At 42.0% G+C, this 18,667-nt stretch overlaps 1 protein-coding gene across 9 annotated transcripts in view; it reads right to left on the bottom strand.

The window, feature by feature from the left end:
* Rgs6 (regulator of G protein signaling 6) overlaps nt 1–18,667 on the bottom strand; it is a 482,896-nt gene that overhangs the window by 437,515 nt on the left and 26,714 nt on the right. For all 9 annotated transcript variants that reach the window (XR_007835235.1, XM_051196274.1, XM_051196277.1 and 6 more), the window contains exon 2: nt 17,408–17,511. Coding sequence is in view for 8 of the 9 variants with exons in the window: in XM_051196274.1 (XP_051052231.1) it covers nt 17,408–17,491 (84 nt within the window). In the remaining variant the exon portion in view is untranslated. The remainder of the gene's footprint in view (nt 1–17,407; nt 17,512–18,667) is intronic.

Raw genomic sequence — 18,667 nt, 5'->3', positions numbered from 1 at the left:
TGTTGAGCTTGAGGCCAACCAGGCTGATACCTACATACTATTTGAGCCTTGTGTATTCTCTGATGTCCACATGAACAACACAATTACCTAACTATCCATTCTTCAAAACCCATGTCACTAAATGATACGCAAAACTATATATGAATAAAAAGATCCCCATGGACTGAGGCGTGAGGGGTGACTCTCATCAGATGCTGTTTGGATCTGTTATATCAGTCACTAAGCCCCAGACATCTGCTCTACCTGTGCTACAGTGGGGGTGGGTGGTAAGTGAGGCAGATTCAGGCACTTGTCCTTCAGTACAGCTCGAGGCATTTGAGTTGGGGGGTGGGGGCTATGGGGGCTACTCCCTGCTCTGTGTCAGCATCTAGAAGAGTATGGGGCCAAGGACATGCTGGGCAGGCTGAAGGCTCTATTGCAGATATTAGGACAAAGTCAAGGCAGCATTTGTTAAATGTGCCTGAGACACGCAACAATCCTGTCTAGTACTAAAATGTGCTTAAAATGAGCTCAATAAACATGCTTGCAGCTGGCAGTGGTTCTAATTAGTGGCATATTCCTGTGATCCATAGGACACAAACTTCCTTAGATATGTCCCAATGAGTCCTTTGTACAGTCCACCCTTCTCGGTTGCAGTCATGTGACAAGGGGAGCCAGGAATGGGGAGCTGCTTTGTTTTGTTTTGCTTCGTTTGTGGTTGAGACGCAAGCAACAGATGTGTTGATACGCAAGAGCCAGGGTTCTGGAGCATACTGAGCTCTGTATGCAATGGCTATCAGGGAATGGTCCCCAACACCTACGACACGGCATTGGTCTTGCAAACTGCTAATGACCACCACTGAGGAGGGATTTAACTGCCATTATGCAGAGTCCGCTGCAAGGTGACTTTGAGTGGTACCATTCTGTGACTCCAGCCTGGCCCTGCTTCATGGAGAAGCCATGGGAAGTAGCCATTAAAACACAGAAACTGTGCTGCTAAAACCTGATGACCCTAAGTCTCGCCATCTCTCTGAGCCTCAGCTGCTTCCCAGCTGAGAATTAGATTAACACCTCCCAATCCCCAGTATTTCACAACACTTTCATGGACCCAGGACAGTTGTCCCTTGATACCCAGAAGGGATTTTTTTTAATGTCCTCTTCAAATATAAAAACCCTAGAGGCTCAAGTCTATTATATTATATGAAATGGATTTATATTTGCATATAATCTGCAACCTCCTACCATGTACTTTAAATCATCTCTGGAATGTTTTAATATCTGATACAATGTCAATGCCATATAAAAATGACTATTTTCATAAATATTTTTGTTCTGAGGCTGGCTGAAGCCATGGATATGAAATTCACATGGGCAGGAGGCAAGGTCAACTCTCTGAAGGATTTAGAATGCTAGAAGGAACTAGCTAACAGATCTCCGTAGTGTCACCACAGTGTAACACAAGGACTAGAGCATCTTTTTTTTTTTTTTTTTTTTTTTTTTTTTTTTTTTTTTTTGCAAGGTGGTGACACCCTGCTATGTCTGAGAAAAGAATGGAGGTGAGCCACTTCCCAGATGGCTGCCTTCTTCCCATCCAGGTCTCAAGCTCACAGACTGGTATGCAAAGACAGACTGAGTACCAATACTGTGCCCAACAAGCAGAGCAGCTGACGCATTGTCTGTCCATCCATAGTTCCTTTCTATACATTCAGACCAAAGTGCAACAGTGCTCTGAGCTACAGGCAATCCCTCTGCCTGAAGCCCTGGCCCAGTGCCTAGTACAATGTGGATTCCGATGAAACGAGAGCCACTTGGACACTGTGTCTAAACAGAAGCAGCAATCCAGCAGGTGGCATGTCTTCCTGGGATATTTCAGAACATACAGCCCAATGTTCTAGATGTTCTTTTTGTATTTAAAAAAAAAAAAAAGAAAGAACCAGAAATCTCCTCAATAATGCACAAGGGTAAATACCATTATCTGGCAGGAAGGGACACAGCACTCCAGGAGGTTGACTAGGATGTCATTTATGCACATGAACATGGAACAGGCTCTAAACACTCTTGCAAACCTACTTCCCAGCTGACTTATCTGTGAGCCAGCATGGCAGGGCAGTGCTGGAACTCCTAACCTGTGAGAAGATGCCCCAATAAGGACATCTACAGACGCTTTTCCAGCCCCTTCCAAGTCCCCTATCATGTCTCTGTAAAACGCCAGTTAGCAAATGTTTTAAAGTTTGTTGATTATATAGACAGACTCTGTCACAACCACTTCAATCCTTGGGGGAAGCTCAAAAAAAAAAAAAGCCATAGATAATTCATAAATGAATGTTGCAACTAGGTTTCAGTAAAACTCAATATATGAACACTGACATTTAATTTTTTTCACATAGCATAAAACATGATCCCTGACCCTCTCTCATTTCACGATGTAAATGCCAATCTGAGCTTGAGGGCTACCAACCAGCATGGGGACAGATTAATGACATGTGACAACAGTCCTAAAGTTGTTTCTTCCACCACTGAAATCTCCTCAGCAATATGATAAGGTTGGATATTATTAACTCACTTAAGGATAGCAATGCTTACTGTCCACTCATGGATAACATGTCAGCATCACTCATAACGTAAGTCACTCATCAGCATCAGTGTTCTTGGATAGGTCTTTGATGGGGCTGGACTATCTTGAGCCACCTTAACACTCAAGGTCATCCTGTCCTGTGGAACTTTCATTATAATTTTAGCACTCTTCAGTGGGAGAGGGGTCATCATATAGGTAATAAGCAGATTGGCAGATGCCTCTCAAGCTAGAAAAATGCATGCTGCCTGATTGCCTTGCACTATTTGCAAGATTGTGAAATCTACTCTATTGATTTGAGGTGTTGCTAAATTGGTAGACTGTTTGCCTAGCATGCACAAAACCCTGGGTTAAATCCCTAGCACTGTATAGAGTGGGCGTGTGCCACATGACTGTAATCCCAGCACTTGGGAGATAGAAAAGTAAGATCAGGAGTTCAAGACCATCTTTGGCTACATATCTAATAAGGTCAACCTAGGTTATATAAAACCCTATCTCAAAAAAACAAAAGAAGAAACCAAAACACCATAGTTTTTATGTCTTGATATCATGATGATATAGTTTTTAAAAATATAGAACAATTTAGAACAAGTAGAATTATGAGGAAGTCATAATGGTAAGGATACGTAAATGGGAGTTTTCTGTTATTCATGTAACTACATCCCATGATGGCATGGGAATATCTATACTTTGAGAAAAACCTGATTTGGGGGGCTCCAGTGAGTAGTGTGTGAGGTCTTTAAGACCCCTCTATCCTCACTATCTCTCTGTCTGAAACATACTACTACCTCTCTGCTTTCCTATGGTTTCTTGGCTAAAACATACAGAAAAAAAAATACATCAGTTAAGTCTGTTCTGTGTCCACCATGACAATCACAGGAAGGGACACTCTACTTTCACCATTCCCCATCCATAGCTGTAAAACAAGGAGGGAAATTCCAAAGCAACTTTCCTTGTCTCTTCTGAGACAGACAGAGTAGCAAGTAGAATACGGTCTGGCAAAAGCCGCCCATGTTCATTCAGGCCCTCACATCCATATGCCCTTCAAGCTGTGGATGATGAATGTGTTACTATGTGTGGCAAAGAGGACTTTGTAGATGTGACTAGGTTAAGGACTTGGAGGTAGAGAGGTTATCCTGGGTTACCTAGGTAGACTTCTGTGTTACGACAGAGGTTCTAGATGAGAAAGGCAGGAACATGGAAGCTGGGGAGGGTGTGTTGATACATGCAGGGATGGAGTGATGTGTGGGAGGCTGTGTGCTGGAGAGGAATGGGAAAAGAAGAAATTGGATTTTCCTCAGAGCTGCAAGACAGTACCTATGATCCCCAGGACAAGGAGGGAATATGTTTGTTTTGTTTTAAGCCATTCAGTCCAGGCATTTTGTTACAGCAGCCAGCAGGGACTGATACATGATGTAGCTGCTGGAAAATGTTACTGATGAAGAGGAAGCAAGGTGTCTAAGTCAATGACTGGATCTTATCACATGTAACCCTGAGGACAGGGACCGTCTCCTCTTTCATACAAGGTTCCTAAGGTCCAAGATGACTGAGCATGGAAATAAAAGGAGACATAAAATGGAAGGTTGAAAGGGTGAGTGGGCAGCCAGAGAACACTGTAGTCATACACAAAAAGCCTTATCCGAGAGGACTGTAAAGGACGAGATAGAAATGGAATGTGTCTTTATTTATAGCAAAGCCTGCCGCCCCTCTCAAGTATGTGACAGAAGAGCTGTTTTAAAGTTTTATTCTTCAAACTTGGCTGCAGAACTTGGCTGTGTCTCAGAACTGTGCTTTTGTATTTAGCTTTAAAATACAAGAAGCCACCCCATGGTTAAATGGTAGGCAGAAGGGGTGTGCAGGCAGGGAAAGTGCTGGGGGGGGGTGGAGCAAGGTTGCAGTGGTATTCTTACTTAGTTAGCTGCTTAAGAAAAACAAACAGAGGATAAAATAGCAAATGGCTTGGAGAGGCTCCAAGATGAAAATTTTCTGGATACCTTGGCATCTACAAAGCTCTCAGGGGATGTGGGGTGCTGCCTGCCACAGAGCTAGTCAGAGCACAGGATGGGGACATGGCTTAGAGGGCAGAAAGCAAAGGGAAGAAATGGGTCCTCATTCTTGGGAACCCCCACACTACTATGCTGTGATCAATAAGGGAGAACTTTCCAGCATCCAGGAGAGCTAGTCTGTGTATGTAGAGCCGACACTGGCCTTGCAGAAAATAACACAGAGCAGGAGTCGCATGTGACACGAGTCATGCCTTTTGAGCTAAGAATTTTAAAATTCGATACTAGTAATAAATACGAAATTAACTAAAATATGCTACAGGAGCTAGGGTTCAGCTCAGTTGGTAGAGTGCTTGCCTGTCACATACATGAAACCCTTGGTTTGATTTCCAGCATCATGTAAACCAGGCATGGTAGTATATACTTTTAATCCCAAAACTGGGGAGGTAAAGGCAGAAAGATCCAAAGTTCAAGACCATCTCAGCTATATGGGGAATTTAACCCCAACCCCAAACACACGAGGTCCTAGATAATAGATAGATACATAGATACATAGATAGATAGAGCACATTATCTTACTTCATCAAATATTATTCCACTTTTAAAACAGACGACCACAAAGGCACCTGCTGGCATAAATTAATATTTAGGTGACAGAGAAGAGGGAACATACAATTGCACACATGAGATCATTACCTACTAACACATCTACCACAAACTCAAAACTGGAAGAACACAGACCAAAATGTTCACTTCAGTCCTATTTGCATGGTAGACATATGTGAGCTTTCTTTTTTCTCTCTGGGCTTTGATTCTTTTGTATTTGGAGTCTTACTTTTAAAATGGGACAGATTTTAAATAAAAAAAAAAGGAAGACATGAAATCAAATCAGTTGTTAAGGAGCTTGGCTCTACTGATACCTCTCAACATGTGAGTTTGAGAAGTAATTGTGTTTATGTTTTCATGTTTCAGGTCCATATGAAGAGTGAGGTACACATGCATCACACGTATCTTCTTTATGGAGAGCAGGTAATATTCAACTTAATGACTTATGTCTGTTGGTGCTTTGATATTGTAAAAGAGACACAGAAGTGCAATAAAAAACCATACTTTCAAGTTTTGATTTTTCTTCTGGCCTGTGTGACAGGGTATTTCTGTGTACAATGTTTGCAATGGCAGTAAGCCACACTTCTGTCTGTCACATGATGAGCCATTGACACTCTACAGTGAGCTGTGTAGCTGTGTTTGGTGTTGATTGGGTATGTGAAGTACATTGGTAAATTGTGCAAATTGGTATATGTTGGTAAACTGGGTATATTACATGAATTTTTGATTGACCATATTTTCAGAACCAATGGGGATATGGGGATGAATAGTGGGGAGTAGGACCTTAACATTAGCCAGTGAGCATCTAAATAGCAAAACACCTTATGATAAATATTGTTCATCTTTGCTACCCTTTCTTAAGGATTCCAGTTGTTTCTCTCCTAATGGCCTCTTCCTCTGCAAGTTACATGGTCCACCCTTAACTCTCTCCTAATTCATTACAAATAATCTCAAGATTTTTTTTTCTTTTACAGATGATGGTTTCTTCCCCAAACAACAGGCTTCAGAATAAAGTCAACATGGTTTCAAATTCTGATACTACTGCTTAATCCTTGCCACTACTCCCTCCCACCCTCAGTTTCTGCATTCAACTCATCCAACTAGCTCTTCCAGTGATCCCATGCTTCAGTATGAGCACAGCATCTGCCACAGAACCCAGGATGCACAAGGGTGGTCCATAAACAATGACCTTATTTCCTAATCCTGTCCACACTGGTCTCCTCCATTAGGCTGGCAGGGCTTGTCTAGGACTGGCACTAAGTTCTGTGGTACCCATTTGTCCCGGAGTCAGTACCTTGCCCAGAGCTAGAGTTCAGGGAATATACTTTTGTTGATTTGATTTGTGTGACTTAATTTGGAAATGGAGTCTTTCTTTAAAAAATATAATTAGCTAAGATGGAGTCATACCTTGGAGTTTGGGGACTAAACTCAGTCACAGTCTCCTTCTTAAAAGGCTTAAGACATGGAGCTGAACACAAGGAAAGGTCAGATGGGTTACGAGGTGGGTCAAGGAAAAAGCCTGCAAACTGAGAAATGCCCAGAATTTCCAGTGACCACAAAGAGGTAGAAAGAGGCAGGGAAGGACTCTGACCTTTATCTTCCTTGGGGAACACAGCCCTAGCACACATATATCTCAAATTTCTACCTCCACAGTGGTGAAGCAGATTTCTGATGTCTAAAGTCACATAATGTGGGGATCTCTTAACTGAGAAGCTGAACAGTTCCCCTCAGTCCCAGGAAGTTTCCAGAACAAACACACGAGGTCACAGTCCACCAGGAGGGTGAGACATGCATGAGCTTAGGCTGAACACAGAGGACTTCTTATAAAAAGTAAGCATGATCCAGAAGTATAGCAGTAGTCCTATCAAGAATGAAGGAGGAGTTTTTCATTAATCAGTCTAGGCTGGGCAAGGGGTCTCTCTGTTGCTAAAGTGGCTACAAATGGATGGGGACCTGAGTTGGGATCCCCACAATCGCTTAAAAAAAAAACAGGCAAAGTAGTCCAGATGTGTAACTCAAAGGAAGGAAACAAGGGGATCTCTGGGGCTCACTGGCTAGCCAGTCTTCTCAGCCTGTAGACTCCAGACTCAACGGGAACCCTTATCTCAAATCGGGAGAGTGACTGAGGAAGATACCTGTTATCAAAGATGTCTACCTCTGACCTCTACATGCACACACACCACTAAATTCTTTGGGAGTGAAAATGACATTCCTGTAGAGCTTTAAACGATTCCTTTTATGAATAAATTATACTTATTTATGTGTTCATTTATGTGCATAATTATGTATATGTGTACAAGTGCATGTGTGCCATCACACGTATGGAAATCAGGAGAAAACTTCCAGAATAACCCAGTGTACCATGTAAATCCAAGAAATCAAACTCAGGTCATAGGCTTAGCAATGGACACCTGCCTGTAATGATCCATTCCGCTGGTTTTAGTTATCTCTCTAACATAAAAGTGTGTTGTGACTTCTATGCTTGAGGAGTTCATTGACAAAATAATGGCAGGAAAATTAATTAAATGAAAATATTCAATTGACAAAAAGTAACAACTAAGGCTGCAATTAGGAATGAAGGGACAATGATAAAATTAGTGACTGGAAGGACACACCCTAAAAAACAGTCCACACTGACCTACATGCCACTCCAGCCAGGAAAGCAGGGAAGCTAACTGCAGATCTTTCCTCTCTCTCAGCTTCTCCAAAACCAATCTCCCAGTCTCAACCCCAGCTCTGCAGCAGGCCACCTGCTTCGGCCATCATTGCCCCCATAAATCCACCTACAGTGGACCACACAAATCTTCCCTATTCTAACTTCCCTCCTCCAGCTCACTGCTTTATCCCAGACCCCAAATCCAGCAGGCTCACTCTGAGAGCCCTCAGGCCACTCCGGCCAGAGAAGTAGGTAGACCAACAGCAGATCTTCACTTCCCTCCATCCCTCCAAGTCTCGTCCCAGATCTGTAGCAGACCTTCTGCCATGGCCTCCTTACCTCTGACCCATTCTTGGGAGACTAAGTAGATCTCAGTGCAACACCCTGCTTTCTTTCATCTTGTGCACCCTTTCCTCACCCATCCCCATCCCAAGTGTCAGCTCCCAATTGTCTAGAAACATCTTTCACCTGGAGCCGCCAGTGGTAACACCTATGGGGATATCAGAAGAACCCTACCAGGCCACACCCTCCTAAGAATCAGAGAGGGAACAGGAACCAAGAAACAAAACACCCACAGAACAAGACAAGACAAAGACAAGATGTCAGCATCTAGAATCCCAAACCCAGATGCCTAGACACCAATCAATCAATAACAGCCAGGACACCATGTCTCCGCTGAAACTGAGCAACCCTACCACAGCAGGCCCTGAGCATTGCAACATAGGCAAAGCACAAGAAAAAGACCTTTAAAAAGCCTTTATGAACATGATAGAGGTCCTTGAAGAGGAAATGAATAGACCCCTCAAAGAAATCTATGGAAACACAAACCTTGAGAGAGGAAATGGGGAGGCACTGGGAGGAGCAGAGGGGGAAAAGCCATAATCAGAATCTATTATGTGAGAAGAAATAAAAATATTTTCAATAAAAGGGAGGAAAAGATTTTAAGAGTCAGAAGTGTTGGATGGTTTAGAGAAAAGAATGTTTTCACAGCAGGACTGTTGCATATGCGAACTCACAGAGACTGTGGCAGTGTGCACACGATCTCCACACCCTCAAGCCAGATAACATCTGAGCACAGGGGAGGGGAAGTAGGCACAAAGCCCCACCCCTCGCCAAGAACCATTGCAGTTGACAGCCACCAGGAGAGGGGAAAAGTCAGTTTTCTTCAATGGAGTAACACTGGGTATGGCAACCTCTCTCCACGGCAGGCTTGTGCTCAGGAGAGGTTGACCAACAGAAGTCAGACTGCATATTTGTTGTTGTTGTTGTTTGTGGGTAGGGAGGTGGAGACTGATTTGGGAGTGTTTAAGGGAGGGGAAAGAACATGATCAAAATTAATTATATAAAAATTTTCAAAGAATAAAAATATTTAAAATTTTTGATTCAAAGTGAAACTGTACATTGAAACTCACAAAAGTGAATTAAAAATACAGCAATGAATGTTAAAAAAAATAGTTCAAAACTCTGAGAAAAAATATCTTAACATTATAAACAGTATGCCAGCAAGAAAGAAAAGATAAATCAATATTTAGAGTTTGTAGCCAAGAAATCTTCAATCACCAAATCAAACTACGTGCCATAAGGCCTAGGAGGAGTAAAGAAAAACAAACATCACTGGGGTTGGGAAGATGTTTTAGTGGATAAAGAGCTCACAACATAAACATGAGGACCAGAATTCAGTTCCCCAGAACCCACATTAAAATGTAGACATGGCAGCCTACCATCCCAGCACTCAGGAAGGGCAGGTAACTGAGCTGGACTGGCCAAATCAACAAGCTTCAAATTCAGCAAGTGACCCTCCCTCGGTAAAGAAAATGAAGAATCAAAAGATGCCCATATAACCCAATACATGTGCACATGTACCCCCACATATATGTGACCACACACATAGGAACACATGTCACTCACATGTACAAGCGCAAAAGAAAAGTCACAATTACAAATATAATTGCAAAAAAAAGCCAAAGTGGGGAAAAAAAAAAAAAAAACCTAAAAGCAACCAAAGTGAGGGAAAAATAGATTACCCCCAGAAGAGGAATAAAAGCTACTTGCCAACAGAAATGATCAGAAATGATGGCAGCCACAAGATAATGACAGTGGCCAAGGCTTGGAAAGAAAGAAACAGCTGAAGGTCTAGACTCTAGAACAGTCTTCAAACCTGAAGACGAATAAACAGGTCTTAGACAAACAAAACACGAGAGAATTTATCTCCACCTAAAGGTGGTTCTTCCGAGAGCAGAGGGACAATCCAAGCTGGAAGCAGCACCACTCAGAAAATGAATGACTGAAAAGGTTCTGAGGAAATCCACACAATCCTAACATTAGACAAACACAATTAACACCACATTGAAAAGCCTAAGCAATCTTAAGAGTTTTCAACGTTAAGAATGTGCACCCTGACACTCTCCCAGGACATTCAGCAGGCACCCTCCTTTCCAGGCAACCATTAGCTTCTTCCAGAGGAGAAATCCTACAGTGGTCTCTTCCGAATAGAACTCCTAGGCCCATACCTATCATTTAACGGTTTCTTTTCAGTGGATATCTGATCCCTTTCCAGTCTGTGGGTGTCACTTTCCAGAACTGTGGATAATCTTTGAGGGCTGGAATGACTGTCTATATCTGTGTGTGTGTGTTTCACACCCCCTCCCTGAAATACATGTCTAGAATTTAGAATGCTCCCTCATCAAAAGCTTTGTTCCTTTTCTGTTTTGACCGGCTGGCATGCTAATGGTATTTTAAAAGAATGCTACTCTTTTATCCATGATTTTAAACATTTATTTTCCTTACACACACACACACACACACACACACACACCCATTCACTTTAAACTTGCCTTGTTCGAAACTGTGCCAATAGGGGATTGAGGGCTATTCAAGTGCTCCATTGCATAAGAATACGGCAAAGGACTGTCAATGGTGAGATAAACTGTCAGCCAGAAAGCAAAATCTCAAGACTGTTTGAAGTGAAACGAGGAGGGGAAATAGAAAGATGAAATGAAGGCTTGAGCACACCGAAGCCTTCTCAAATTAGAAAATTCTACCCATGGCATCACATCCTATTAAACTACACTGAGCTGTCCCCCGCATTGAAACACACCCCTTTCATCTGTGGATGCAATACCAATGCCATGGGTCTGGGACTTGCTTGTGTGTCTCTCTCCTGCCAACCAAGATAATGTGATGGGAGGCTGCTCTCCAAGCAAGCCTACTCCAGGGAGGGGAGGCAAACTGAATGGCTTCCCCCCACCAAGGCAATAAGGAAATTTTCGGAAAATGGATGAAAACAGTCATGAAATGCAGTCTGAACAATTTACAAGCTACCTCAACTCTCTGAAGTTGGTCATTGGAGATTTTGTTGAAGGAAAACAAACCCTTAAACGTTCAGGACCAAATATGAATTCCTTTTAAATATTCTGATTGAACTGACGTTATATTTTTGGCTGGGTTAACTTTGTAGATTTTTTTTTTTAAGCAAAAACAAACGAACAAAACTTCAAATGAATAAATGGGTGCAAATACGAAAGCATTTACTATTTGTTGGTTTATTATGATTGAGGCTGCAGAGAAAGCATGTAGAAGCATAGAATGTAGATGCGGCAACACAAAGGAAAGAAATCTGTACAATGCTAACTTCCTGAGATAACACTGCAGATTGTTCAGAATCTGATTTTATGTCTCAAGTCCTCATTGTAGAAACCTAGATCCACAAAGAGAGCCTCTTGAAGTTTTTAGAGTGTAATAACTGGGCATGTGATCATCCTTTCCTCTCAATTTTTTTCTTGCCTTTTCACCAGCCTAATCCCTGTTCGTCTTTCATGAATGAAGACATGCGCTGTGTCCTCTGGAGGTCTTTTGTCTGATGTGGACTATATTGCATCCTCCCTCCCCCTCCCTTGGCTTATAAAACGGTCTAGTTACCCATCCATTCCCCTGCCTCTCACATTGGCTTATGGGCTTATTCAGGACCCTGCCCTCATCCTGCATTTCCAGCATCTAACTGTATCTGGTCCACAAATAAGGATCGGAACACATTTGCTGATTAAATGTTTCCAATCTCATCCTGCCTTCATCTCCAGGATATGTGAGACCGCGGCCTCTTGGCTACCCTTCTGCCATAGCATTCTTTGAACTTTAAGACAACATCCTGCTCCTAGATTCCTCTAAATCTCTGCCTCTTCCAAGCTAGATATTGCCCTTCTTACTACATACCACTGCCTATGAGACTAAAATAGTAGCATGTTTACTCTCAGGAAATGTTCCTACACTGGCTTCTGCCTCAGGATTTCAAGGGTCTTTGATGACATGGGAAAGTGACTGCAGCATCACAGGTATCACAGTAACACGGGTATCACAGCAACACGGGTATCACAGCATCACAGGTATCACAGCATCACGGGTATCACAGCATCACGGGTATCACAGCATCACGGGTATCACAGCATCATGGGTATCATAGCAACACGGGTATCACAGCATCATGGGTATCACAGCATCACGGGTATCACAGCATCACAGGTATCACAGCATCACGGGTATCACAGCATGTTCCCTGCCCACCTACCGTGGAGGAACACAGAGTTCTACCTAATCAAATTACCAGTCTAGTCAGTTAACAACACTCAGAGAAAAGTCAAGCAAAATAAAAAAAGCTATCTACTCTTCCTCAAAAAGTTCATTATAAAGGGAGCAAACATTTCAGAAACTCTTTACAGTTGCACTGACACACGAGCATCAGAGAGGGTAAGGAAGCTTCAGCAAGAGCCATGTCAAGTTCCTGATGAAAGAATGAAAGCCAGAGACCTGCCTTGTGACGTTTGTTCACTATAAATTTCACTGATAGCCACTGAGCTACAGCAAGATGGTGATTTCACATGGCGCTTTGAGCATGGTAGCACTGCTGGGTACCACAACGGACACTGACTAGACCATTAGGATCATGGACACACTCATGACTTCACTGAGAAGTTGCCTGGGATCCACAAGCAAGTTTTGCAGCCTCGGGTACCTTTGATTTTTCCATCTAAAGATGCTGACTACTTTCCTAGTTAGGGTTTCTATTATTGGGATGAAACACCATGACCAAAAGCAATTTGGGGAGGAAAGGGTTTATTATACTTCCACATCTTAATCCATCATTGATGGAACTCAAGCAGGGCAGGAACTTGGATACAGAAACGGATGTAGAGACCATGGAGAGGTGCAGCTAAAGCCATGGTGAACCATGAAATTTATAGGTCACTGCCATTAAATGCCAAACAATATGGCAAGTGGTAGGTTCTTCTTCAGCTTGAGGGCTCACAAATATTTCTGAAATTTAAAAAGCCAAGTTAAATGCCAATAAGACAGCTTAGTACATAGGGACTCTTGGCCACCAATGCTGAATGCCTGAGTTCTATCGCTGTAAGTCACAGTGTAGAGAGATCCAACTCCCACAAGTTGTGGCTTTCACTCTGTGCCATGGCATACATGCACATACTGTCACATGTGCAATTATGGGTGCAACACACACACTATACTAGCTAGTTTTTATGTCAGCTTGACAAATGCTAAAGACAAGAGGGAATCTCAGCTGAGAAAATGCCTCCACAAGCTGTAGGCAAGCCTGTAGGACATTTTTGTTATTAGTGATTGATGTGGGAGGGCCTAGCTCCTCATAGGTATGGCTACCGGGCTGGTGCTCATGAATTTTATACATATGAAGTCTGGACAAGCTATAAGGAGCAATCCTGGAAGCAACACCCATCCATGGCCCTTACAGCAGTTCCTACCTCCAGGTTCCTGTACTGTTTAAGTTCCTGCCCTGAATTCCTTCAATGATGAACATTAACATGAAACAGGAAGTAAAATAAAACCTTTCCTCCCAAAACTGCTTTCAGTCATGGTGTTTCATCACAGCTGTAGAAACCTAAAGGGAGGGACAGACACACATAGACACACACACACACACACACACACACACACACACACACACACACACTTTAAAATATATAAATACAAAAAGAAATTTTAAACCAAAGTTAAACCCCAATTTTCCCATTTCTCAACATATAATATTCTTACATAATGATGGGGTGGGAGGTTAATAGAACACAAACATCAGATAAGTACTTTTTCTGGTTTAGTTGAGAACCAAGTTCTCCTCAGATCATTTTAAAACTCGTGTTCCAAGCACTTGTCTCAGACAAGTAAGGTACCCAGGGGTAAGGACATTTTTTGAGGACTTGTGTTCTTGTTGTTGTTTTTATAAAGAACCCTTAGACAATTTGATAGACAACTAGTGTCCAAGATCATCACTACACTGGGCAGTTCAGTGACCCAGAACGCTGAGGGTTTCGGGACATAAAGAAGCGCCGGTGTCTTAATGAATGATTAAGGTTTTCTTTTAAATAGACCTTTAATGTGACCAATGCATTTTTCATACACACCTCTGATCCAAGATGTGACTATGAAAGACGAAAAACCAAATTAGAATGTCAGTTCAAGTCAATAAATTAATCATGTCTTGGGCGAAGTACAACTTCTCACAGTTAATGACGTGAAAATGTGAGATGAAAATGAAGTGTGCTCTGAAAGGTATGGGCTTGCTTATGTGTCAGGGTCATCCTAAATGGTGTCATAGAGTCACAACAACGAAGTTAGCAGCAATGTCCTGAACATATCCCAGAGCTAGAAAGGAAGGTTTTGTGGGTGGTCTCATTTTTCTATTCCTCAGAAGTTTACCCAGAGCCTCTGTCTCTCTGTTGGCATATATATCTATACAATACCATCTCAGCAAAAATCTCACACTGAAAATGTCTCTGTCAAGAGGAACAACCAAAGGCAGAAAGGGAACAAAATTTCTGTTGTAGACACCAAGTAAAGGCCTAGATTCTTGGCTACAACCTTGATAAAACAGTTGCACACAAGGAGTTCTATGGAAACCTCTGGGATTTGAGCTCAGCTCCTAGATTCACCCTTTACTGACAGCATGCCCCAATTGTCAAGTTCTTGGTTGTAATCCAACAGTAGCCTACAGTGTGGGAAGCAGAACATTGTGTGATTATGGGAAGGGATCAAGTACAGCTGGGATTTGAGTAAATCAAGTTTGTATAAGCTTAACATGGTTCCAGACTGGGGCTCACCCTGCACTTATAATAATAAGCCTTCTTCCTTCCTAATAGACTGAAAAGATTCAGCTTGGATTTATCTCAGAGCCGTAACAGTGTCTATGTGAATGCATATGTACTGCACACATGAATGAGGCACAAGCAAAGTTTACTCCTATTCCCAGGTGCCATTGCTCTAAAGAACTACAAATAATGTTTGTTTTTAAGTAATACAACAAAAGAGGCCCCTGCTCCCACACACAAAGGGAAAACAAATCAAACTTATTTCAAACCTGTAGACATTGTGTACCTTCAAAATACCACTCTAGTGGAAGGAATTTGGGTGGCATCATTTCACATTCCTTGTTGACCTTTAATAATCTGTGGATTGGAGCTGAAGAGATAGCTCAATGGTTTAAATCACTGTCTGCCCCCACCCCAGAGGACCTGGATTTGATTCCCAGCAGCCACATAATGGCTCACAACCATCTGTAACTCTACTCCAGATGATCCGATGCCTTCTCCTGGCCTCCTTGGGTACCACACACCTATGAGGTGTACACACATATGGAGTACACATTCAGGCAAAACAGTCATATAAAATAAAAATGAATCCTTTAAAATAATAACCTCCCCCCAATAATCCTTGTATTATTTTCTTCTGTCTCAAGGGCAACTCACTGCATCAATTGACTTTGTTCAACTTACTAAAAATGTGAGGATTTATATATCTTATAATTCATCTTTTCTCCAAGTGTCACTCACTATGCCTATAAGATCTAAAAAGTAAAGAGAAATAGATATGTATTAGAAACCACAGTGTGGACCAAGGTGGACAAAGATGTCTCAGTTCATTGAAATGGATTGTTACAACAACCTCCTCCCTGTATAGGACGGACTTATAACCCAAGTCCAACTCCGAAGCCATGTTCCTGCTCTCCTGGCTCTGGGCCCTCCTGCCTGGGGTGGAGAAGGTAACAGGAGCCAGTCACCTCTGAGATATTCTGTGTGTTTCATTAAACTGCTTGGCTCCAACCGTGAATATTATTTACTATAATTTAGTAGCCATTTTTCTTAGAGATAGGAACTCCCAACATGTTCTTGAGAAGCAAAGAATTACAGGATTTTAACCCTGAGAAATAAAAATAGAATTGTATTTTCACACACACACAAAAGTCACCTTGTTGATCACCCAGGATCACCTAGTTCAACACTGTCCCTCTGATTAACACAGACCAAATACAGAGTGAAAACAGGCACAGATCCCAGAAGACAACTCAAGGATTTAGTGAAATGAATAAACAATCAACTTATTTCCTTATTAATGTATAATACTGGTTAGCTTAAGTTTTCATAAACAAGCAAAACAATTAGTACCTTAAATTTAACACACACAAAAATAAACCTTTGGGCCTTATTGCCTCCCTTTAAAGTATATTCCTCTTTTAAATGGCCCCATTAGAATTGACAGTAGCAACATCTTCCCAGTGCCCAAGGTCCATAACCTAGTCATCTCTGACCCTCCACATGCCTCTTCAGCCCACATTTGCTCAGTTTTCAAGCTATTTATAATTCAGACTTTACTCCATCCTACCAATCCCTCTCTGTTCTGAAGGGCATTTTGCTGCCCAGAAGAGCATCCTCCTCCCACTCTTCATAGATGCAGAAACACTCTCAGGACATCTGCAGCCCCCACCTTGGTCCCTTTGTGGAAAAACCCTGAATCCCAAACAGACTGATTTTACAACTCTCAGAACACAATGCTGTCATGATTAAACAACCCATAATCCAATACTCCACAATCTGGCTGCATCCATCTCTCTGGCCCCAATCTTATCTCCATTTGCTCCTTGACATTCACGATCAGATCCAGAGGCTGTTTAGTTTCCTAGCTGTGTGCCTTTGCTGGGATCTCATTATCTGGTGGGTCTTTGCCCTCTGCTTTTCTCTTGTGACAATCCTGCACATCCCTTAAAGCTGAGTCCTTTGAAACTACAACTCCACAAGGAGTGTCCCGACCAGAAGCTGGGAGAATTAGCTTCCTCCTCAAATGGTAGACAGCAGTCTCCTTGCACCTATTTTGCAATTAACATGTTCTATTCCAGATGTTATGAGTCTCTTCCATCTCCTACCAACTTCAAGCACTGAGTGGCCACACCTCTGCATCTGGCACCAGATCTGGACCATGCTTGCATATACTGTGAGCTCAAAGGCCTTTCAGTTAGATCTGTATGGCACTGTGAAGGCCACCAAAGGAGCAGACACCCTCAGCTACATTACTTCAGCGATCTGGGGATTACACAAAACTAAATTATATGAACTGTTTCACGTGCTCAGTGTCAAGTTGGAGAAAACTTGACATCCTTGAATTTCAGAATTCAACAATGAGAAGACAATCGTCTTTTACCCTTAGAGCCCTTTAGGCAGATAGCACCTATGTCACACTCAGTCCTCATAAAAAACACACACAGAGGCAGCATGCCCAGTGTTTCCATGGGCATCTTACTTTGCAGTAGACAATCATGTTGGGAGAACTCTCTTCTGGATCAGCGATCCCCACTGCTTTCTGGTCCCCAGGTCCCTGAGCCATCTTGAGTGTCTTCTCTCACACTGCAAAAATAAGTGAGCATACCATTAAGTCAAGAATGAATGTTTTTTAAAGAAAGCACTGAAAGGCAAACAATTGTCTTTTGTCAGATATACTGGACAGTCTCTAACCTCAAAGTAAAAGGTCCTCTCCAGAGTCACATGCTCTAAGAGAGGACATATGCCAATCTTAATCTTCTGGCAGGAGATTAAGTCAGTTATTTTTGATGTTGATTTTTGCCTTAATGAAGGTAACCTTCTGGTAAGTCCTATACAGTAATATGTGGATATTCCATTACAGAAATGCAAATCAAGATCCAAAAATGTTACCACTTTATAGCCACTCTAATTATAGTAATAAATAAAAAATAAAAATTCAGTAACAAGTGTTAGCCAGGTGTAAGTGGTGCGCACCTTTAACCCTAGCACCCAGGAGGCAGAAGTAGGCAGATCTCTGAGTATGAGATCAGCCTGATCTACAGAGCGAGTTCCAGGAAAGCCAAGGCTACACAGAGAAACAAAAACAACAACAACAAAATAAAGTGTTGATGATGAAATGGGTAAGCAAGTACCCTTAGATGGTAGGAATGTCACATGGTACAGTCACAGCAGAAACAGTTTAGTGAAAGACAAAATTAGCTTGTGACCTAACAATCCCACTTCATGTATGTACCCCAAAACTGGAAACAAATACTCAAATACTAGCACTAAAATATTTATAGCAGTCTAGTGACACTAACCAACAAGTAGAAACAACCCAGATGTCCACCAATGCATGAATGGAATATTATTCATCCATAAAAAGAATGAAGTTCTGATATATGCTACAATGTAGATGAACCATAAAAAACTCTGCTACATAAAAGCAGCTGGTCAGGGGGGAAAAAAGCATGTCTTTGCAGGACTCCATTTATCTAAAGTAAATTCATAAAGACATAAAACATTGGTGACTGCCAGCATTGGGGGGAAACAGGAACAGCATGATCATTTTGTAGACATGGGGTCTCCTGTGGGGGTGATGACATTTTGAAGCTAGAGAAAGATGAAGGTTGTAGATCACTATGGATTACTAAATGCTACTGAATTCCACACTTGAAGATGAATAATTTTGTATTATATGAATTTCACCTGGTTATGGAAAAGTGAATGTGTTTAATTCAACCTTTTTGGAAGCCTGTAA

This window comes from Phodopus roborovskii, unplaced genomic scaffold, assembly GCF_943737965.1.
Source record: "Phodopus roborovskii unplaced genomic scaffold, PHOROB, whole genome shotgun sequence".
Taxonomy (NCBI): domain Eukaryota; kingdom Metazoa; phylum Chordata; class Mammalia; order Rodentia; family Cricetidae; genus Phodopus; species Phodopus roborovskii.
This window is presented reverse-complemented; position numbering and strand designations above follow the sequence as displayed.